Source organism: Oncorhynchus gorbuscha, unplaced genomic scaffold, assembly GCF_021184085.1.
Source record: "Oncorhynchus gorbuscha isolate QuinsamMale2020 ecotype Even-year unplaced genomic scaffold, OgorEven_v1.0 Un_scaffold_681, whole genome shotgun sequence".
NCBI lineage: Eukaryota > Metazoa > Chordata > Actinopteri > Salmoniformes > Salmonidae > Oncorhynchus > Oncorhynchus gorbuscha.
In genome coordinates, this window is record NW_025745762.1 from 55,004 (window position 1) to 79,619 (window position 24,616).

The 24,616-nt window shown below is 42.7% G+C and overlaps 1 protein-coding gene across 1 annotated transcript; it reads left to right on the plus strand.

Annotated features, from left to right (window-relative positions):
• The first annotated feature begins 575 nt into the window (after positions 1 to 575).
• On the plus strand, positions 576 to 23,531 carry LOC124019782 (protein NDRG1-like). The gene is made up of 13 exons (XM_046335209.1): positions 576 to 605; positions 5,144 to 5,251; positions 8,916 to 9,021; positions 9,365 to 9,485; positions 13,956 to 14,018; positions 15,905 to 15,965; positions 16,657 to 16,743; positions 18,136 to 18,192; positions 19,070 to 19,236; positions 20,378 to 20,477; positions 20,668 to 20,755; positions 20,966 to 21,007; positions 23,221 to 23,531. The coding sequence occupies exons 1-13, from the start codon at positions 576 to 578 to the stop codon at positions 23,427 to 23,429; spliced, it is 1,239 nt and encodes a 412-aa protein (XP_046191165.1). The 3' UTR covers positions 23,430 to 23,531.
• Positions 23,532 to 24,616: the final 1,085 nt, after the last annotated feature.

Consider the following 24,616-nt stretch of genomic DNA (forward strand, 5'->3'; position numbering starts at 1 on the left):
CATTGCAGGAGGTGTCACTACAGTCCCTGGTTTGAATCCAGGCTGTATCACATCCAGCTGTGATTGAGAGTCCCATAGGACGGTGCACAATTGGCCCAGTGTTGTCTGGGGTAGGCCGTCATTATAAATAAGAATTTGTTCTTAACTGACATGCCTAGTTAAATAAAACCATTTTTAAAAATCCTACAGCATATAGTGCCCTACTTTTGTATAGCTCCTGGTCAAAATTAGTGCACTATATATGAATCAGGGTGCAATTTAGGATGTAGCCATAGGTGTAAGCCATGGTAAGAAATAAGAATGCTTGACAGCTGTGTCATTCCAGCAGGCAGTGGCAGACTCTGTTCTGAAGCGATTACCATGGCCTAGACTCTAGACCAAGGGTGTCATGCACCCCAAAGATCTGAGGTGATGTAAAGTATATGAGGATGGCTGGAGGGGGTTCTAGGCCCCTGACCGTAAATTGGAGAACACCTGAAACAGCTTTTTTTTCTGCAATCTAGAGACATAATCATTATGCTTAATTCTATGTCAAATCCTCCTGACTGGGGGTTATTTTTTTCAAGAAACGAAATATGCTACTCTGCATCTCTGCTCAAATCTGGGTAAGAGATTGAAAGGAATGTGTCTTTTTCAGTATATTTAGTTATTGCATGCTTTTGTACCAACCTTTCCAACAAGCACACCAGCTAAGATACTCTAACTTAATGGATAACCTGAAATGGCTTCTTGGTAGCTAGTTATGAAGTTAGGATATTGGGAATCTTTCAATGCTAGTTAAAGCCAACTTCATAAAATTGCTAGGTGGCTAGTAATGTTACAGAGAAACGACAACAACAACAAAATGTCATTTAAAAAAACAGGATGAGGGCCCCTGTGTTCCCTATGGACTCTGCTCTAGACCAGGGATGAGGGCCCCTGTGTTCCCTATGGACTCTGCTCTAGACCAGGGATGAGGGCCCCTGTGTTCCCTATGGACTCTGCTCTAGACCAGGGATGAGGGCCCCTGTGTTCCCTATGGGCTCTGCTCTAGACCAGGGATGAGGGCCCGTGCCCCTGTGTTCCCTATGGACTCTGCTCTAGACCAGGGATGAGGGTGCCCCTGTGTTCCCTATGGGCTCTGCTCTAGACCAGGGATGAGGGCCCCTGTGTTCCCTATGGGCTCTACTCTAGACCAGGGATGAGGGCCCTGCCCCTGTGTTCCCTATGGGCTCTGCTCTAGACCAGGGATAGGGCCTGTGCCCCTGTGTTTCCTATGGGCTCTGCTCTAGACCAGGGATGAGGGCCCCTGTGTTCCCTAAGGGCTCTACTCTAGACCAGGGATGAGGGCCCCTGTGTTTCCTATGGGCTCTGCTCTAGACCAGGGATGAGGGCCCCTGTGTTCCCTAAGGGCTCTACTCTAGACCAGGGATAGGGCCCGTGCCCCTGTGTTTCCTATGGGCTCTGCTCTAGACCAGGGATGAGGGCCCCTGTGTTCCCTAAGGGCTCTGCTCTAGACCAGGGATGAGGGCCCCTGTGTTCCCTAAGGGCTCTGCTCTAGACCAGGGATGAGGGCCCCTGTGTTCCCTAAGGGCTCTGCTCTAGACCAGGGATGAGGCCCCTGTGTTCCCTAAGGGCTCTACTCTAGACCAGGGATGAGGGCCCGTGCCCCTGTGTTCCCTATGGGCTCTGCTCTAGACCAGGGATGAGGGCCTGTGCCCCTGTGTTCCCTATGGGCTCTGCTCTAGACCAGGGATGAGGGCCCCTGTGTTCCCTAAGGGCTCTGCTCTAGACCAGGGATGAGGGCCCGACACACGCGGGTCTGCATTCCCACATCCATACCCACACATGCAGTCAAAGGCCTCAGCCTTTTTGGCGCCCACATTTTAGCGGTACCCCTTGTCACGTTCTGACCTTTATTTCCTGTGTTTTTGTATTTAGTTAGTATGGTCAGGGCGTGAGTTGGGTGGGCAGTCTATGTTTGTTTTTCTATGTTTTGGGTATTTCTATGTTTCAGCCTAGTATGGTTCTCAATCAGAGGCAGGTGTCATTAGTTGTCTCTGATTGAGAATCATACTTAGGTAGCCTGGGTTTCACTGTGTGTTTGTGGGTGATTGTTTCTGTCTCTGTGATTGCACCAGATAGGACTGTTTTGAGTTTTCACATTTATTGTTTTTTTGTAGTCAGTTGTTCATGTGTACCTTAACGTATTAAAAAGAACCATGGACACTTACCACGCCGCGCATTGGTCCTCTGATCCGTTTCGCCTCTCCTCTTCGGAAGAAGAAAGTAGATTGTGAAATGTTCTAACTCCTTTCATGTAATTCTACTCATTTAGCCATGGGGAGGAAGTAAGGAAGTGTGTCACTGTTAGTTTACACCTGTTATTTACGAAGCATGTGACAAATAACATTTCATTTGATTTGAGGAGAGACATTTTTTGCAGTTTCACAGCAACATTTTTTTGTTTGCGGTTTTTAATATGATATCTGCCCATGCCTGCTCTAGACTTACATCCTAAATTGCAACCTATTCCCGTTATAGTGTACTTCTTTTGACCAGGTCCTATACCATATAGGGAATAGGGTGCCATTTGGGATACATGTTCTCTCTAGTCTTTGGCATTGACTGACTGAAACAGATCCCCTGCTGCACCTGCTGCAAAAGATTTATGGGCTTTTTGGCACGCCAGGCATCGGCAGCGACACACACCCCCTGATTACTGAACCAACAGGATATACGCCTGTGTCCCAAATGGCACCCTACACTCTTAAGAAAAAAAAGGAACTATCTAGAACCTAAAAGGGTTCTTCTACTGTTTTATTCCTACATAATCAGGAATAAAACATTCAGAACAATTATTTAGGGTGCCATTTGGGATGAAGCTTGAAGTTTCTTAAAACCATACTGTTGCAGATTATACAAATATCTCATATGTTACCCTATTCCCTTTCTAGCGCATGACTTTTGACCAGGGCCAATAGTGCTCTGGTCAGATGTTGTACTCTCTAGGTTACCATTTAGGACAGACTCTCTATATTTTTCTGTTGATGGCATTTTTGATAAAACAGAGTTTAACAACTTACTCAAAAAAAGGAACTATCTACAACCTAAAAGGGTTCTTCCACTGTCCCCATAGAACCCTTTTAAGACCCCTTTTTGGTTCCAGGTAAAACTCTTTTGGGTTCCATGGACTGTAGGACCCTTTCCACAGAGACAACCCGAAGAACCCTTTTGTGTGTTCCCTTGATAGTGCTTGGACATTTGATCAGGGCCCATCACTGTGTTGAGAATAGGGGGCCATTTGTCTCGCTGCCCCAGGACATGAACAGTTTGTGGTGAGGAGTTTATGACATGTGAATGATTAAAACAGTGAGGAGTAAATTGTGATTGTTGTGATGTAACCCTCTCACATGTTGTATTCAACCTGTAAATCTGGGTTAGAGTGATACCCATGGAGAGGCTTAGCATACATAGGCTTACCAGTTCTTTCATAACCCCCCTATAGTTGTATTCATCTGAACAGTATTAAAATACAGCCTACTGTAGGCTATGCACTTATATTTTGAGTTGTCCCCCCTCCTTTTTTTTTTCTTGCATTGAGCACCACATATTTGAAGTCAAATACACTATTGGGCAGGCTATAAAATCCAAACTAGAAACCAGTCATATGATTAAAAAACACTAGGTCATCATGATGAGGCTTGCTATAAATAACATAGGGTAATTGTCTAGGGATTTGCCTTTCATTTGAACTGTCAGACCATGATGACCGTTATGACAACCAGATATTCCAAACTCTTTGTGACATCTGAATGAAATGTGTTTATTGGGCTATGTGTCATAGTCAGAGTTGCCAAGGAAACAATTAGGGAAGTTGGTGCCTTTTCGATTTTCAACCAACACATCTGTACCACCATCGACTGAGCGTCATGTCTAGGAAGGTGGGTATGTGTCACTGAGGTATAAAGTACGGGTATGCGTATTTATGTGATTTAGAGATGATGTGGTACTGGCAGGAAGTAGTGATGATGGGTTTTTCGCGAACGGCTCTTTTTAATATAATAATAATATATGCCATTTAGCAGACGCTTTTATCCAAAGCGACTTACAGTCATGTGTGCATACATTCTACGTATGGGTGGTCCCGGGGATCGAACCCACTACCCTGGCGTTACAAGCGCCATGCTCTACCAACTGAGCTACAGAAGGACGGATCTTATTGGAAAGAGCCGTTATTTTGGCTCCCTGATTTGCATACTGCTTTCTGAGCTCAAAACAACCTTTTCTGCAGACAAACGAATTATTAAGTTACAAACGAATTATCTAAAGTCGGTGAATCTTCACTGCAAAACCTGGTAACTGGTAACCTACCTTTTGGGCTTTACTTTGGATATTCGCACCTTTTTCATGGTTCTTGGTCGATTTTGAAGCATTTTGAACGAAGAGCTGTTTGAGAGGTAAATGAACCGGCTCTTTTACGTGAACCGAGACAAATGAGGCAGCTCACTGAATAGACTCGGAAGGCCCATCACTCGCAGGAGGTCTCTCGTGCGCTGGAAATCCATTGCGCGCTCACACGTGCGTAAAGTCTGACAAACTTCATGACGTGTAGTAGGCTACCCTTTTAGCTAATTCCCAAAAGAAACCCAGTGTAAATAAATACATTTGCTGTAATCTGTTCACTGATACACTGACACATATGGTCCGCAGCATCATGGCAAATGTTACCTGTACAGATGCTGCTTGATGTTTCCGTTTGTTGACCATGGCAAATAAGCCTACAGAAGCGTCACAGAATAATGCAGCCAATGTAATACCTAAATCCCCACTGTATAACAAATCCAATAGCTTTGCTATCGATTTCAGATGTGAAATTTGTGTTTTTTTCATATGTTGGTTGTTTCATTTAGGATTTGTCCCAAACTGCACCCTATTACCTATGTAGTGCACTACTTTTGACCAGAGACAGCTTGGCTCCTGGTCAAAAGTAGTGCACCACATAGGTAATAGAGACCATTTGGCCCTGGTCAAAAGTAGTGCACTACATAGGGAATAGAGACCAGTTGGTCCTGGTAAAAACTAGTGCACTATATAGGGAATAGGGTGCCAGTTGGGAAGCACCCATGAGTTTCTTGTTCAACTTTTCTTTTTCATTCAACAGGGTGCTCATCAACATCAACAGGCTTCTCAGCAGATCCCCTCTTTGATGGAGCAGGATGAGGTTGACCTGGAGGAACATGAGGCGCAGGTCAACGTTAACCCACTTCCTGTGAGTCGTTTAGTTGTTTATACACCTGGAAAGTTCTGGATATCAGTTTGGAATAAATGGTGCACAGGTCATTCAAAATACAGGAATAAAACATTCAGAACAATTATTTAGGGTGCCATTTGGGACGAAGCCTGAAGTTACTTAAAACCATACTGTTGCAGATTATACACATATCTCATATGTTACCCTATTCCCTTTCTAGTGCATGACTTTTGACCAGGGCCAATAGTGCTCTGGTCAGATGTTGTACTCTCTAGGTTACCATTTAGGACAGACTCTCTATCTTTTTCTGTTGATGGCATTTTTGATAAAACAGAGTTTAACAACTCACTCCAACAAGTTGATTTATGATGCTGTAGCCTGTGGTTAATGAGATGGATTTTGTTTTGTCCTTCAGGGGCTGACAGGGGCGGTTACTAGACTTATGGTCGGCTTTAGGGTACGTATCAACACCTAAAACCCATGTATTTACATCATAACAGCTGCAAGGTAACAATGTACCAGTTACTCACTACAGTATGTAACTACCATGTAGATACACAGGTTATTACACACAATGTAAAGTAGGACAAATTCATAAAGAGAACCCTGTGCAGAGCAGTGTATCTTGAGATCCAGGTGCTGGTTTTGGCAAAGGATTTTGTTGTTGAGGCAGGTTACCTATTTTACCATTATTTAACTTTGGCAAGTCAGTTAAGAACAAATTCTTATTTTCAATGACGGCCTAGGAACGACAGATTTTTACGTTGTCAGCTCAGGGATTCGATCTTGCAACCTTTAAGTTACAAGTCCAACACACTAACCACTAGGCTACCCTGCCTCCATAGTATTCTGAATGTACTGGGTGAGGTAGAAGCTGACACAGGAGCAGGTGTCCTGGTTAGAGGACAAGGAGAGAGACTTGAGGTTGCGTTTTAGAGAGTCTATGCTCCCGTTTATAATAATCCATTCAGTTTCCATTACTGACTTGTTTGTTTGGTTGGATACTGTGAGGCCCAGATAACAGAATACAAGGATAAACGCAGGAGAGTTCTTCACAAATACATGGGTTGTTTGGCTCTGAACTAAAGGGCAAAGCAACTCTGCTATTTAACTGTTCAGGGAAGTCAGGAACCAAAACACGCAGTCAGTCAGGAAAGCAAAAGCCAGCTTTTTCAAGCAGAAATTTGCCTCCTAACTCCAAAAAGTTTTGAGACACTGTAACGTCCATAGGGAACAAGAGCACCTCCTCCCAGCTGCCCACTGCACTGAGGCTAGGTAACACGGTCACCAACGATAAATCCATGATAATCGAAAACTTCAACAAGCATTTCTCAACGGCTGGCCATGCCTTCCTCCTGGCTACTCCAACCCCGGCCAACAGCTATGCCCCCCCCCCATACAAATCAGCTGGGCTTGACAATCTGGACCCTCTATATCTGGAACTATCCTCCGCCATTGTCCCTATTACCAGCCTGTTCAACCTCTCTTTCGTATCGTCTGAGATCCCCAAGGATTGGAAAGCTGCCGCGGTCATCCCCCTCTTCGAAGGGGGAGGCACCCTGGACCCAAACTGTTACAGACCTATATCCATCCTGCCCTGCCTATCTAAGGTCTTCGAAAGCCAAGTCAACAAACAGATCACTGACCTTCTCGAATCCCACCGTACCTTCTCCACCTCAGCCATGCTCAAGGTACTAAACGATATCTTAACCGCCAGCGATAAAAGACAGTACTGTGCAGCCGTCTTCATCGACCTGGCCAAGGCTTTCGACTCTGTCAATCATCATATTCTTATCGGCAGACTCAGTAGCCTCGGTTTTTCTAATGACTGCCTTGCCTGGTTCACCAACTACTTTGCAGACAGAGTTCAGTGTGTCAAATCGTAGGGCATGTTGTCCGGTCCTCTGGCAGTCTCTATGGGGGTGCCACAGGGTTCAATTCTCGGGCCGACTCTTTTCTCTGTATATATCAATGATGTTGCTCTTGCTGAGGGCGATTCCCTGATCCACCTTTACGCAGACACCACCATTCTGTATACTTCTGGCCCTTCCTTGGACACTGTGCTATCTAACCTCCTGTGCTATCTAACCTACCATACATTTACTACTATATATTCACTACTATATATTTACTACTATACATTTACTGCTATACATTTACTACTATACATTTACTACTATATATTTACTACAATACATTTACTACAATACATTTACTACTATACATTTACTACTATACATTTACTGCTATACATTTACTACTATATATTTACTACTATACATTTACTGCTATACATTTACTACTATATATTTACTACTATATATTTACTACTACGTATACATTTACTACTATATATTTACTACTATACATTTACTACTATATATTTACTACTATGTATACATTTACTACTATATATTTACTACTATATATTTACTACTATATATTTACTACTATACATTTACTACTATATATTTACTACTACTATACATTTACTACTATACATTTACTACTATATATTTACTACTATATATTTACTACTATATATTTCCTACTATACATTTACTACTATATATTTACTACTATACATTTACTACTACGTATATATTTACTACTATACATTTACTACTATACATTCACTACTATATATTTACTACTATACATTTACTACTACGTATATATTTACTACTATACATTTACTACTATACATTTACTACTATATATTTCCTACTATATATTTACTACTACGTATATATTTACTACTATATATTTACTACTATACATTTACTACTATATATTCACTACTATACATTTACTACTATACATTTACTACTATATATTCACTACTATATATTTCCTACTATATATTTACTACTATACATTTACTACTACGTATATATTTACTACTATACATTTACTACTATACATTTACTACTATATATTTACTACTATACATTTACTACTATATATTTCCTACTATACATTTACTACTATATATTTACTACTATATATTTACTACTATATATTTACTACTATATATTTACTACTATATATTTACTACTATATATTTACTACTATATATTTCCTACTATACATTTACTACTATATATTTCCTACTATATATTTACTACTATACATTTACTACTATATATTTACTACTATATATTTACTACTATATATTTACTACTATATATTTACTACTATATATTTACTACTATATATTTACTACTATACATTTACTACTATACATTTACTACTATACATTTACAACTATATATTTACTACTATACAACAGTTGTTTCCATCTTTTTAAAGATTTTCTTCTTTAATGTGCCCAATATGTAAAATTCTACTACTCCACCTTAATGCCTCAGATATTTTAGAAATGTCATTACACACTGGTCTGGAAGTACTATTTTATTAACTTCTTTGGACTTGACCTTAAACCAGAAAGGGGGGCATGGCATGCTTAACATCAGTGGGTCCCAACGAGGGGTACTAGGACCCCTGGGGCTACTTGGCCTATCCACAGGCGTTACTTGAAAAGCTTACTGGTAAAATGCACAAAGGTACATCAGGGGTACTCCGGGCAAAGCAAAATTCAGTTGGTGGTACAGTAACCGAAAAGGGATGGGAACAGTTATAGTTGTGGGGTTTGTGTAAACCAGTTGTTTTGCCATGGCAGGAGGATGACGTGGAGACTCAGTTTGGACAGGTCCACTGCACCATGAAGGGGGTTCCCAAGGGCAGTCGCCCCGTCATCATGACCTTCCACGATATTGGACTGAACTGTATGTTTTGTGGTTGTTGTGAGAGAGCCCTGTCTGGACAGTCCAGTTGATCTTAAGTTTACTTGATTGTTATTGTGCACATCTGGCAGCTAAGAGATAAGTTCCATTCCATATTGATATGCATCTAAACCAGTGAGAGCACAGCGCTTTGATGACAAACAGAACTTTAAACAAATGACTTATTTTTTAATGTGTTAATTCAGACTTGCATGTCATGATCTGTATACAGTCCCATATGGTTGTTCAATTCAATGTCCATTCCAAAAGCAGCAATGCACAAGAAAGAAAAAACCCATTTAGGAGCATTTTGCTGAACTTGTCTTATATTCTCATGTGTGTCTAGACAAGTCGTGCTTCAACCCCCTGTTCAGCCACGAGGACATGCAGGAGATCATGAGGCACTTTGCAGTGTGCCACGTTGATGCCCCTGGGCAGCATGAGGGTGCCTCCACTCTCCCCACAGAGTGAGTGACCAGTGCCAACTTCAATTAGCAGCATGCATTTGTGCTTTGCAGGGGGGTTATTGAGTTGAAGGTTCTCTGTTGGTTGCAGTCCTCAGTGTACCATGAAATTGATTAGAAACAAATTAGTCAGATCCAAGGATTTCACATGGCACAGATCTCATCTGATCTAGTCCCATCTGTTGTTAGTCTTAGTGGACACTGGGATCTAGTCCCATCTGTTGTTAGTCTTAGTGGACACTGGGATCTAGTCCCATCTGTTGTTAGTCTTAGTGGACACTGGGATCTAGTCCCATCTGTTGTTAGTGTTAGTGGACACTGGGATCTAGTCCCATCTGTTGTTAGTGGACACTGGGATCTAGTCCCATCTGTTGCTGGTGGACAATGGGATCTATTCTCATCCCATCTATTGTTAGTGAACACTGGGATCTACTCTCATCTGTTGTTAGTTAACACTGGGATCAACTGTAGTCCCATCTGTTGTTAGTGAACACTGGGATCTAGTCCCATCTGTTGTTAGTGAACACTGGGATCTAGTCCCATCTGTTGTTAGTGAACACTGGGATCTAGTCCCATCTGTTGTTAGTGGACACTGGGATCTAGTTCCATCTGTTAGTGGACACTGGGATCTAGTTCCATCTGTTGTTAGTGTTGGCAGTTGATGTTATTCTTCGATAACACAAAATACAAAGCAAATCAGGGGGAGAAAAACATGTTTATTTGAGAAGGACAAATCAACCTGTTATGCTGGGAGTTAGATGTTCAGTCTCCCCTGTCCTCAGCTTTTCGCCACTGAACAAAGGAACAGGATGCCATTTATAACCCCCCCACCCCACCCCAGCCCAGGGTTTACCAATCAGAAGTCCTTGCAGTACAACTTGGCCAATGGCCAAATAAGTATCCTGCTCCCAACTCAATGTACAGACCAATGAAAATGTGGCGCATGTAGCTCTGTGTTCAGGAGTGACATTCCACAGATTCTAACAGATGTTGAACTGAAAAACCAACTCCTATTGAGCGTGTATTTATCTTCAAAATATTCTTATATTAGTGAACACTGGGATCGAATCCCATCTGTTGTTAGTGTTAGTGGACACTGGGATCTAGTCCCATCTGTTGTTAGTGAACACTGGGATCTAGTCCCATCTGTTGTTAGTGGACACTGGGATCTAGTCCCATCTGTTGTTAGTGGACACTGGGATCTGGTCCCATCTGTTGTTAGTGGACACTGGGATCTAGTCCCATCTGTTGTTAGTGGACACTGGGATCTAGTCCCATCTGTTGTCAGTATTAGTGGACACTGGGATCTAGTCCCATCTGTTGTTAGTGAACACTGAGATCTTGTCCCATCTGTTGTTAGTGGACACTGGGATCTAGTCCCATCTGTTGTTAGTGAACACTGGGATCTAGTCCCATCTGTTGTTAGTGGACACTGGGATCTAGTCCCTTCTGTTGTTAGTGGAGATTGGAATCTAGTCCCATCTGTTGTCAGTGTTAGTGGACACTGGGATCTAGTCCCATCTGTTGTTAGTGGAGACTGGAATCTAGTCCCATCTGTTGTTAGTGAACACTGGGATCTAGTCCCATCTGTTAGTGGACAATGGGATCTAGTCCCATCTGTTGTTAGTGAACACTGGGATCTAGCTCCCATCTGTTGTTAGTGGACACTGGGATCTAGTCCCATCTGTTGTTAGTGAACACTGAGATCTTGTCCCATCTGTTGTTAGTGGACACTGGGATCTAGTCCCATCTGTTGTTAGTGAACACTGAGATCTTGTCCCATCTGTTGTTAGTGGACACTGCGATCTAGTCCCATCTGTTGTTAGTGAACACTGAGATCTAGTCCCATCTGTTGTTAGTGGACACTGGGATCTAGTCCCATCTGTTGTTAGTGAACACTGAGATCTTGTCCCATCTGTTGTTAGTGGACACTGGGATCTAGTCCCATCTGTTGTTAGTGAACACTGAGATCTTGTCCCATCTGTTGTTAGTGGACACTGGGATCTAGTCCCATCTGTTGTTTGTGGACACTGGGATCTAGTCCCATCTGTTGTCAGTGTTAGTGGACACTGGGATCTAGTCCCATCTGTTGTTAGTGGACACTGGGATCTAGTCCCATCTGTTGTTAGTGAACACTGAGATCTTGTCCCATCTGTTGTTAGTGGACACTGGGATCTAGTCCCATCTGTTGTTAGTGGACACTGGGATCTAGTCCCATCTGTTGTTAGTGGACACTGGGATCTAAGCCCATCTGTTGTTAGTGAACACTGGGATCTAGTCCCATCTGTTGTTAGTGGACACTGGGATCTAGTCCCATCTGTTGTTAGTGGAGACTGGAATCTAGTCCCATCTGTTGTCAGTGTTAGTGGACACTGGGATCTAGTCCCATCTGTTGTTAGTGGAGACTGGAATCTAGTCCCATCTGTTGTTAGTGAACACTGGGCCCTAGTCCCATCTGTTGTTAGTGGACAATGGGATCTAGTCCCATCTGTTGTTAGTGGACAATGGGATCTAGTCCCATCTGTTGTTAGTGAACACTGGGATCTAGTCCCATCTGTTGTTAGTGGACACTGGAATCTAGTCCCATCTGTTGTTAGTGGACACTGGGTTTTAGTCCCATCTGTTGTTTGTGGACACTGGGATCTAGTCCCATCTGTTGTCAGTGTTAGTGGACACTGGGATCTAGTCCCATCTGTTGTTAGTGGACACTGGGATCTAGTCCCATCTGTTGTTAGTGAACACTGGGATCTAGTCCCATCTGTTGTTAGTGGACACTGGGATCTTGTCCCATCTGTTGTTAGTGGACACTGGGATCTAGTCCCATCTGTTGTTAGTGAACACTGAGATCTTGTCCCATCTGTTGTTAGTGGACACTGCGATCTAGTCCCATCTGTTGTTAGTGGACACTGAGATCTAGTCCCATCTGTTGTTAGTGGACACTGGGATCTAGTCCCATCTGTTGTTAGTGAACACTGAGATCTTGTCCCATCTGTTGTTAGTGGACACTGGGATCTAGTCCCATCTGTTGTTAGTGGACACTGGGATCTAGTCCCATCTGTTGTTAGTGAACACTGGGATCTAGTCCCATCTGTTGTTTGTGGACACTGGGATCTAGTCCCATCTGTTGTCAGTGTTAGTGGACACTGGGATCTAGTCCCATCTGTTGTTAGTGGACACTGGGATCTAGTCCCATCTGTTGTTAGTGAACACTGAGATCTTGTCCCATCTGTTGTTAGTGGACACTGGGATCTAGTCCCATCTGTTGTTAGTGGACACTGGGATCTAGTCCCATCTGTTGTTAGTGGACACTGGGATCTAAGCCCATCTGTTGTTAGTGAACACTGAGATCTTGTCCCATCTGTTGTTTGTGGACACTGGGATCTAGTCCCATCTGTTGTTTGTGGACACTGGGATCTAGTCCCATCTGTTGTCAGTGTTAGTGGACACTGGGATCTAGTCCCATCTGTTGTTAGTGGACACTGGGATCTAGTCCCATCTGTTGTTAGTGAACACTGAGATCTTGTCCCATCTGTTGTTAGTGGACACTGGGATCTAGTCCCATCTGTTGTTAGTGAACACTGGGATCTAGTCCCATCTGTTGTTTGTGGACACTGGGATCTAGTCCCATCTGTTGTCAGTGTTAGTGGACACTGGGATCTAGTCCCATCTGTTGTTAGTGGACACTGGGATCTAGTCCCATCTGTTGTTAGTGAACATCTGTTGTTAGTGAACACTGAGATCTTGTCCCATCTGTTGTTAGTGGACACTGGGATCTAGTCCCATCTGTTGTTAGTGGACACTGGGATCTAGTCCCATCTGTTGTTTGTGGACACTGGGATCTAGTCCCATCTGTTGTTAGTGGACACTGGGATCTAGTCCCATCTGTTGTTAGTGGACACTGGGATCTAGTCCCATCTGTTGTTAGTGAACACTGAGATCTTGTCCCATCTGTTGTTAGTGGACACTGGGATCTAGTCCCATCTGTTGTTAGTGTTAGTGGACATCAGGACTAAGAGCAGCTGCCTGCCATGCTAATCCACTGTCACATGGCACCTGGTCCACAAGACTCTTAAACAGTCAACATCGGGGACTGGGTCACTCCTAGGCTACTGTAGGTCACTCTACCTGAATGTGGAGGTAGTAGAAGTACCCAGTGAGAAAATAGATGATATTCACAGGGTTGAAAGACAATGACAAGGCACCAACAGATAATAACAAATGGATGATACATTCATTTGAAACATGTCAACAACAACAACATGTTTGAGAGACAAGTTTGGCACAATAACATTATGCCTGCATCCTAAATGGCACCCTATTCCCTTTACAGTGCACTACTTGTAAGTTGTACTACTTGTAAGTAGTGCACAATATAGGGAATAGGTTGCCATTTGGGACACATTCATGACTTATTTTGTGTTAGTGATGATGAGGAGCACTTGAGGTAACTTTTGTTCTGGTCTTCCGCTGCAGGTACACCTACCCCTCTATGGACCAGCTCTCTGAGACTCTCCCTCAGGTCCTCAAGCACTTTCGGTAAATCACAGATCAACGTTTATTTGTCACATACACAGTTTACAGCAGGTATAAATGGTGCAGCTAAATGTGTACTGGCAAGCTCCCTCAACAGTGCAGTACAAATATCAACATGATTTAAAATATATATATATTTACACTACCATTCAAAGGTTTGGGGTCACTTGTACATTTCCTTTTTTTTTGAAAGAAAAGCATTTTTTTTGTCCATTAAATTAACATAAAATTGATCAGAAATACAGTGTAGACATTGTTAATGTTTTAAATGACTTTTGTAGCTGGAAATGGAAGAGATTTTTGATGGATTATCTACATAGGTGTACAGAGGCCCATTATCAGCAACCATCACTCCTGTGTTCCAATGGCACGTTGTGTTAGCTAATCCAAGTTTAGTATTTTAAAAGGCTAATTGATCATTAGAAAACCCTTTTGCAGTTATGTTAGCACAGCTGAAAACTGTCGTGCTCATTAAAGAAGCAGTAAAACTGGCCGCCTTTAGACAAGTTGAGTATCTGGAGCATCAGCATTTGTGGGTTCGATTACAGCCTCAAAATGGCCAGAAATAAATAACTTTCTTCTGAAACTCATCAGTCTATTTTTGTTCTGAGAAATCATAAAATGTATTTATAAAGCCCTTCTTACATCAGCTGATATATCAAAGTGCTGTACAGAAACCCAGCCTAAAACCCCAAACAGCAAGCAATGCAGGTGTAAAAGCACGGCTATAAATGAAGGCTATTCCATGCGAGAAAATGCCAAGAAACTGAAGATCTCGTACAACGCTGTGTACTACTCCCTTCACAGAACAGCGCACACTGGCCCTAACCAGAATAGAAAGAGGAGTGGGAGGCCCCGGTGCACAACTGAGCAAAAGGACAACTAAATTAAGTGTCTAGTTTGAGAAACAGACGCCTCACAAGTCCTCAACTGGCAGCTTCATTAAATAGTACCCGCAAAACACCAGTCTCAACGTCAACAGTGAAGAGGCGACTCTGGGATGCTGGCCAGAAGGACTTTGGTTTCAGAAGGACTTTGTTTCTGGCCATTTTGAGCCTGTAATCAAACCCGCTGATGCTCCAGATACTCAACTAGTCTAAAGAAGGACAGTTTTATTTATTCTTTAATCAGAAAAATAGTTTTCAGCTTTGCTAACATAACTGCAAAAGGCTTTTCTAATGATCAATTAGCCTTTTAAAATGTTAAATGTGGATTAGCTAACACAACGTGCCATTGGAACACAGGAGTAATGGTTGCTGATACTGGGCCTCTGTACGCCTACAGTATGAAAATATTCCATAAAAAATCATCCATTTCCTGCTACAATAGTCATTTATAACATTAACAATGTCTACACCGTATTTTTGATCTATTTTATTTTAATGGACAAAAAATGTGATTTTTCTTTCAAAAACAAGGACATTTCTAAGTGACCCCAAACTTTTGAACAGTAGTGTATATTTAACAAGGCAAGATTTCACCTATGATTGATTTGTTTTACCATTGAGATACAGTTGTTTTAATAAATGCTTTCAAGTGTTACCCTCCGGGATCAAATAATTAATTTATATTCACGATGAGGTTTACATCCTCTTCTTATTAGAAGCTTCAAACTCCCATCAAACCTCTTCTTGTTTCCTTTCAGGTTTAAGAGTGTCATTGGACTGGGCAGCGGTGCTGGTGCCTACATCCTCTTCTTATTAGGAGCTTCAAACTCCCATCAAACCTCTTCTTGTTTCCTTTCAGGTTTAAGAGTGTCATTGGACTGGGCAAATCTCCCAAACTCCCATCAAACCTCTTCTTGTTTCCTTTCAGGTTTAAGAGTGTCTACATCCTCTTCTTATTAGGAGCTTCAAACTCCCATCAAACCTCTTCTTGTTTCCTTTCAGGTTTAAGAGTGTCATTGGACTGGGCAGCGGTGCTGGTGCCTACATCCTCGCTAAATTTGCTGTGAGTGGATTTTGTTGCTGTTGCACTTTTTTGTTTTTGTTAAATTGAGCAGCCATAATTCAACTAGGATTTAAACCTAGTAAAAGTCCTTCAACATACCACAGTGTTGATACTGATAACATAATCTTGGTAATTGTTATTGCCAAGCAAATCAAATCAAATTTTATTGGTCACATACACATGGTTAGCAGATGTTATTGCGAGTGTAGCGAAATGCTTGTGCTTCTAGTTCCGACAATGCAGTGATAACCAACAAGTAATCTGACAGTTCCACAACAACTACATAATACACACAAATCTAAGTAAAGGAATGGAATAATATATACAGTACATATAATTATATGGATGAGCAATGACAGAGCAGCATAGGCAAGATGCAATAGATGGTATAAAATACAGTATATACATATGAGATGAGTAATGCAAGATATGTAAACATTATTAACGTGTCTTTTGGAATGTTATTTTGTTTGTACACATCTACACTGTTCTGTACTGTACAGACACCGCCTGTGTGATGGTTATCATCGAGTTAGACGAACCCCTGAAACAATGAAGCTCATAGTAGATATCACAACAAAGTCCATCTTGTTGTGATAAGTGTTTGTGTCATTTCCTGCTCTCTGAATCCTAAATATGTCCCAAAAGGGTTGTGCTATGTTCTTCATGTCTTTATTCTTCCTGTCTACAGCTGAACCATCCAGATAAGGTTGAGGGACTTGTCCTCATCAACATCAATGCACGTGCAGAGAGCGTGATTGATTCACTTACACACAAGGTAGCATAGCATAACATAACTAACATAGCATAGCATGACTAACACAAGATGGCATAATTAACATAGCATAACATAACTAACATAACAGAGCATAGCATAACGAGCATAACATAGCATAAGTAACATAGCATAATATAGCATAACTAACATAGCATAACTAACATAACATAACACAGAATAACTAACAGAGCAAAGCATACCATAGCATAATTAACATAACATAATTAACATAGCATAATTAACAGAACATAGCATAACTAACATAACATAACACAGAATAACTAACAGAGCAAAGCATACCATAGCATAATTAACATAACATAATTAACATAGCATAATTAACAGAACATAGCATAACTAACATAACATAACACAGAATAACTAACAGAGCAAAGCATACCATAGCATAATTAACATAACATAATTAACATAGCATAATTAACAGAACATAGCATAACTAACATAACATAACACAGAATAACTAACAGAGCAAAGCATACCATAGCATAATTAACATAACATAATTAACATAGCATAATTAACAGAACATAGCATAATTAACAGAACATAGCATAACTAGCATAACATAATATAGCAAAATGAACATAACTAACATAGCATAGCATAACTAACATAGCATAAGTAACATAGCATAGCATAAGTAACATAGCATAGCATAAGTAACATAGCATAGCATAACTAACATAGCATAGCATAACTAACATAGCATAGCATAACTAACATAGCATAGCATAACTAACATAGCATAGCATAGCATAACTAACAAAGTTAAGTTAAGTGCTTTTGAAAATGTAAAGAAAATAATATGCAAGATCTGTATTTGTTTTGTATTATTGTTAAGACCCTCCAACATAACAATCCACATTGTGGTGAGTCTTTCAGGCTAACATAACAATCCACATTGTGGTGGGTCTTTCAGGCTAACATAACAATCCACATTGTGGTGAGTCTTTCAGGCTAACATAACAATCCACATTGTGGTGAGTCTTTCAGGCTAATATAACAATCCACATTGTGGTGAGTCTTTCAGGCTAACATAACAATCCACATTGTGGTGAGTCTTTCAGGCTAACATAACAATCCACATTGTGGTGAGTCTTTCAGGCTAACATAACAATCCACATTGTGGTGGGTCTTTCAGGCTAACATAACAATCCACATTGTGGTGGGTCTTTCAGGCTAACATAACAATCCACATTGTGGTGAGTCTTTCAGGCTAAGCTCATGGTGACATGCTGATTTACTCTGATAGAGTTAAATTTTTAGGGGATTATGTATAAATATGCTTTAATGTCCTTTGTGTTAGATCAGAGCCTGGCTTGGAGGAGCCTGCACACACCACTGTAAACTCCCAACTCTCTCTCTGTTCAGATGACTGGCTGGATCCAAGCACTTCCTGATCATGTTCTAAACCACATATTTGGAAAGGTAAGGGTTAGATAGAAACAGGAACTAGAGTAGCACTAACACCTTAATGACTATTTCATCTACTACACTACAACCACACAGTCCGTATGGAAAGAGCAACATATTGTTTTGAAACATCCTAAAGATGTAGCTTTATTCAATAAACTATCAATATAAGACTTCTGTCCCCCTCTGGAAGCTACACTTGTCCCCCTCTGGAAGCTACACTTGTCCCCCTCTGGAAGCTACACTTGTCCCCCTCTGGAAGCTACACTTGTCCCCCTCTGGAAGCTACACTTGTCCCCCTCTGGAAGCTACACTTGTCCCCCTCTGGAAGCTGTCCCCCTCTGGAAGCTACACTTGTCCCCCTCTGGAAGCTACACTTGTCCCCCTCTGGAAGCCAAACCTGTCCCCCTCTGGAAGCTACACTTGTCCCCCTCTGGAAGCTACACTTGTCCCCCTCTGGAAGCTACACTTGTCCCCCTCTGGAAGCTACACTTGTCCCCCTCTGGAAGCTACACTTGTCCCCCTCTGGAAGCTACACTTGTCCCCCTCTGGAAGCTACACTTGTCCCCCTCTGGAAGCTACACTTGTCCCCCTCTGGAAGCTACAGTATATGCATGATTATGAATGATACAATTACATTTATATTTAACTAGCTATGAATTGTTGTGAAACATCAACCCTTTGTTATGGATGTTTATAGTCAGTGTCATAAGGTGAATGCACCAATTTGTAAGTCGCTCTGGATAAGAGCGTCTGCTAAATGACTTAAATGTCTTAAATGTCATAACACATTACATGTGTATTATAAGGCATTATAAACTATGTTATAATGCATTATAAGTAGGTGCATCATAGAAAGCGTTACCGTTGAGATTTGTTCTTTGCGCAACAGGAGGAGATCCAGAACAACCCTGATCTGATCGCCACATACCGCAACCACATCACCAATGATGTCAACCAGTCCAACCTGGCCCAGTTCTTCAAGGCCTACCAGAGCCGCAGGGGCCTGGAGATCGAGAGGCCTGTCCCAGGGAGAAACAATAACGCCAGAACTCTGCAGTACGTCACACGGACCGACTCAGCATCAGGACCCTGACTCTACCTGGCCACATGACCTGACCAGGGAAAACTCAGGGCCCTAGCTACTCATGATTGTTTCAGTTATGATATTGACTATGAGTATTAGTTATGCTATTGACCATCATTATTAGTTATGATATTGACTATGAGTATTAGTTATGATATTGACTATGAGTATTAGTTATGATATTGACTGAGTATTAGTTATGGTATTGACTATGAGTATTAGTTATGATATTGACTGAGTATTAGTTATGGTATTGACTATGAGTATTAGTTATGATATTGACTATGAGCATTATTAGTTATGATATTGACTATGAGTATTAGTTATGATATTGACTGAGTATTAGTTATGATATTGACTGAGTATTAGTTATGGTATTGACTATGAGTATTATTAGTTATGATATTGACTATGAGCATTATTAGTTATGATATTGACTATGAGTATTAGTTATGGTATTGACTATGAGTATTGGGTATGGTATTGACTGAGTATTAGTTATGATATTGAGTATGAGTATTAGTTATGATATTGAGTCTGAGTATTAGTATATTGATATTGACTGAGTATTAGAGTATTAGTTATGATATTGACTGTTATGTATTGACTATGAGATATTGACTGTGAGTATTAGTTATGATATTGACTGAGTATTAGTTATGATATTGACTGAGTATTAGGTATGTTATTGACTGAGTATTAGTTATGACATTGACTGAGTATTAGTTATGACATTGACTGAGTATTAGGTATGTTATTGACTGAGTATTAGTTATGGTATTGACTGAGTATTAGTTATGGTATTGACTGAGTATTAGTTATGATATTGACTATGAGTATTAGTTATGACATTGACTGAGTATTAGGTATGTTATTGACTGAGTATTAGGTATGATATTGACTGAGTATTAGTTATGGTATTGACTGAGTATTAGTTATGGTATTGACTATGTATTAGTTATGGTATTGACTATGTATGAGTTATGGTATTGACTATGAGTATGAGTTATGATATTGACTGAGTATTAGGTATGTTATTGACTGAGTATTAGGTATGATATTGACTATGAGCATTATTAGTTAAGTAGCTAATTCATCTGCTGACTCCTGCAGGTGTCCTGCTCTGTTGGTGGTGGGAGACAGCTCCCCTGCAGTCGAGGCTGTGGTCGAGAGCAACGCAAAGCTCAACCCGACACAGACCACACTGCTCAAGGTGAGTTTAATGTGTGGCTCAGACAGATGTAACAATTCATATTACTGTCAAAAGTACTTTGTAAGTAAAGATTTGCAACCACAATGTCATTGACCATCCAAGAACAGTACATGTGATGGATAATGAGAAAGGGTTGTTGTGATCAAATGACGGTTGGTTGGCCAATGATCTTTTGTCTCTGTCCAATCAGATGGCTGACTGTGGAGGACTTCCCCAGGTGAGCCAGCCTGGCAAACTGACAGAGGCCTTCAAGTACTTCATCCAGGGCATGGGTTACAGTAAGTATCATGGGTTACAGTAAGTATCGTGGGTTACGGTAAGTATCGTGGGTTACGGTATCGTGGGTTACGGTAAGTATCGTGGGCTACGGTAAGTATCGTGGGCTACGGTAAGTATCGTGGGCTACGGTAAGTATCGTGGGTTACGGTAAGTATCGTGGGTTACGGTAAGTATCGTGGGTTACGGTAAGTATCGTGGGTTACGGTAAGTATCGTGGGTTACGGTAAGTATCGTGGGTTACAGTAAGTATCGTGGGTTACAGTAAGTATCATGAGTTACGGTAAGTATCAAGACTAGGGGCTCTATTCAAACGGTGTCCCCTCCGCTAAGACTAGGGGCTCTATTTAAACGGTGTCCCCTCGACTAAGACTAGGGGCTCTATTCAAACGGTGTCCCCTCCGCTAAGACTAGGGGCTCTATTCAAACGGTGTCCCCTCCACGAAGACTAGGGGCTCTATTCAAACGGTGTCCCCTCCACTAAGACTAGGGGCTCTACTTAAACGGTGTCCCCTCCGCTAAGACTAGGGGCTCTATTCAAACGGTGTCCCCTCCACTAAGACTAGGGGCTCTATTCAAACGGTGTCCCCTCCGCTAAGACTAGGGGCTCTATTCAAACGGTGTCCCCTCCGCTAAGACTAGGGGCTCTATTCAAACGGTGTCCCCTCCACTAAGACTAGGGGCTCTATTCAAACGGTGCCCCCTCCACTAAGACTAGGGGCTCTATTCAAACGGTGTCCCCTCCGCTAAGACTAGGGGCTCTATTCAAACGGTGTCCCCTCCGCTAAGACTAGGGGCTCTATTCAAACGGTGTCCCCTCCACTAAGACTAGGGGCTCTATTCAAACGGTGTCCCCTCCGCTAAGACTAGGGGCTCTATTCAAACGGTGTCCCCTCCACTAAGACTAGGGGCTCTATTCAAACGGTGTCCCCTCCGCTAAGACTAGGGGCTCTATTCAAACGGTGTCCCCTCCGCTAAGACTAGGGGCTCTATTCAAACGGTGTCCCCTCCGCTAAGACTAGGGGCTCTATTCAAACGGTGTCCCCTCCACTAAGACTAGGGGCTCTATTCAAACGGTGTCCCCTCCGCTAAGACTAGGGGCTCTATTCAAACGGTGTCCCCTCCGCTAAGACTAGGGGCTCTATTCAAACGGTGTCCCCTCCGCTAAGACTAGGGGCTCTATTCAAACGGTGTCCCCTCCGCTAAGACTAGGGCTCTATTCAAACGGTGTCCCCTCCGCTAAGACTAGGGGCTCTATTCAAACGGTGTCCCCTCCACTAAGACTAGGGGCTCTATTCAAACGGTGTCCCCTCCACTAAGACTAGGGGCTCTATTCAAACGGTGTCCCCTCCACGAAGACTAGGGGCTCTATTCAAACGGTGTCCCCTCCGCTAAGACTAGGGGCTCTATTCAAACGGTGTCCCCTCCACTAAGACTAGGGGCTCTATTCAAACGGTGTCCCCTCCACTAAGACTAGGGGCTCTATTCAAACGGTGTCCCCTCCACGAAGACTAGGGGCTCTATTCAAACGGTGTCCCCTCCACTAAGACTAGGGGCTCTATTCAAACGGTGTCCCCTCCGCTAAGACTAGGGGCTCTATTCAAACGGTGTCCCCTCCGCTAAGACTAGGGGCTCTATTCAAACGGTGTCCCCTCCACTAAGACTAGGGGCTCTATTCAAACGGTGTCCCCTCCGCTAAGACTAGGGGCTCTATTCAAACGGTGTCCCCTCCGCTAAGACTAGGGGCTCTATTCAAACGGTGTCCCCTCCGCTAAGACTAGGGGCTCTATTCAAACGGTGTCCCCTCCGCTAAGACTAGGGGCTCTATTCAAACGGTGTCCCCTCCGCTAAGACTAGGGGCTCTATTCAAACGGTGTCGCTGAAGCGTTAGAAATGTAACAGGTATTTCCAGTTGAGGCGACGTCCTGTGTGTAGCGTTTACCATGAATGCCGTCTCTGCATTGCATTTCAATCACGCTGTAACACGGAATTTCCACGATACGGATTGAATAGAGCCCTCAGGCTCTGGTGAAAGCAATACACTATATAGGGAACAGGAGGGACGTGACAATTACACTGGTCAAAGCAATACACTATATAGGGAACAGGGATGTGACAATTACACTGGTCAAAGCAATACACTATATAGGGAACAGGAGGGACGTGACAATTACACTGGTCAAAGCAATACACTATATAGGGAACAGGGACGTGACAATTACACTGGTCAAAGCAATACACTATATAGGGAACAGGAGGGACGTGACAATTACACTGGTCAAAGCAATACACTATATAGGGAACAGGGACGTGACAATGACATTGTTGGAAGCTACACTCTATCTGCAATATTAAAGATGATCTACCCCCTATAACATTAAACAAAATATATGTATGCTATGCTAGTTATGCTATGTTATGTTAGATATACCAAGCTATGGTAAGTGTCTCTCCTTCCTTCTCTTAGTGTCCTCAGCCAGCATGACCAGACTGGTGAGGTCCCGCACCGCCTCAGGCTCCAGCATCGCCTCCTGCGACAGCAGCAGGAGCCGCTCTCACGCCAACGACCACCAGCCCGTCCGGGAGCACACCGACGTGTCCATGGAGAATGTCTCCAACAGCACCGTAGATCAGACCGTTGTCGTGTCCAGCAGCAAGACTGAGGACGTCTGCTAGTGCCCTGGTCACTGAAAGGTCATAGGTTGTCTCCCTATTTCCTTTATAGTGCACTACTTTTGACTATGTGGGAAATAAGGAGCCATTTGGGACACAACCCGGTTTCCCTAAACCCTGACCTCATAACCCCTGTTCTGTCCTGTCTACCCTACTGCCTGTGTTGCTGCTGACCAAACCCCATAACTGTCCTGTGTTGCTGCTGACAACAAACCTCATAACCCCTGTCCTGTCTAACTGCCTGTGTTGCTGCTGACAACAAACCTCATAACCCCTGTCCTGTCCTGTCTACCCTACTGCCTGTGTTGCTGCTGACAACAAACCTCATAACCCCTGTCCTGTCCTGTCTACCCTACTGCCTGTGTTGCTGCTGACAACAAACCTCATAACCCCTGTCCTGTCCTGTCTACCCTACTGCCTGTGTTGCTGCTGACAACAAACCTCATAACCCCTGTCCTGTCTACCCTACTGCCTGTGTTGCTGCTGACAACAAACCTCATAACCCCTGTCCTGTCTACCCTACTGCCTGTGTTGCTGCTGACAACAAACCTCATAACCCCTGTCCTGTCCTGTCTACCCTACTGCCTGTGTTGCTGCTGACAACAAACCTCATAACCCCTGTCCTGTCTACCCTACTGCCTGTGTTGCTGCTGACAACAAACCTCCTAACCCCTGTCCTGTCTACCCTACTGCCTGTGTTGCTGCTGACAACAAACCTCATAACCCCTGTTCTGTCCTGTCTACCCTACTGCCTGTGTTGCTGCTGACAACAAACCTCATAACCCCTGTCCTGTCCTGTCTACCCTACTACCTGTGTTGCTGCTGACAACAAACCTCATAACCCCTGTTCTGTCCTGTCTACCCTACTGCCTGTGTTGCTGCTGACAACAAACCTCATAACCCCTGTTCTGTCCTGTCTACCCTACTGCCTGTGTTGCTGCTGACAACAAACCTCATAACCCCTGTCCTGTCCTGTCTACCCTACTACCTGTGTTGCTGCTGACAATAAACCTCATAACCCCTGTTCTGTCCTGTCTACCCTACTGCCTGTGTTGCTGCTGACAACAAACCTCATAACCCCTGTTCTGTCCTGTCTACCCTACTGCCTGTGTTGCTGCTGACAACAAACCTCATAACCCCTGTTCTGTCCTGTCTACCCTACTGCCTGTGTTGCTGCTGACAACAAACCT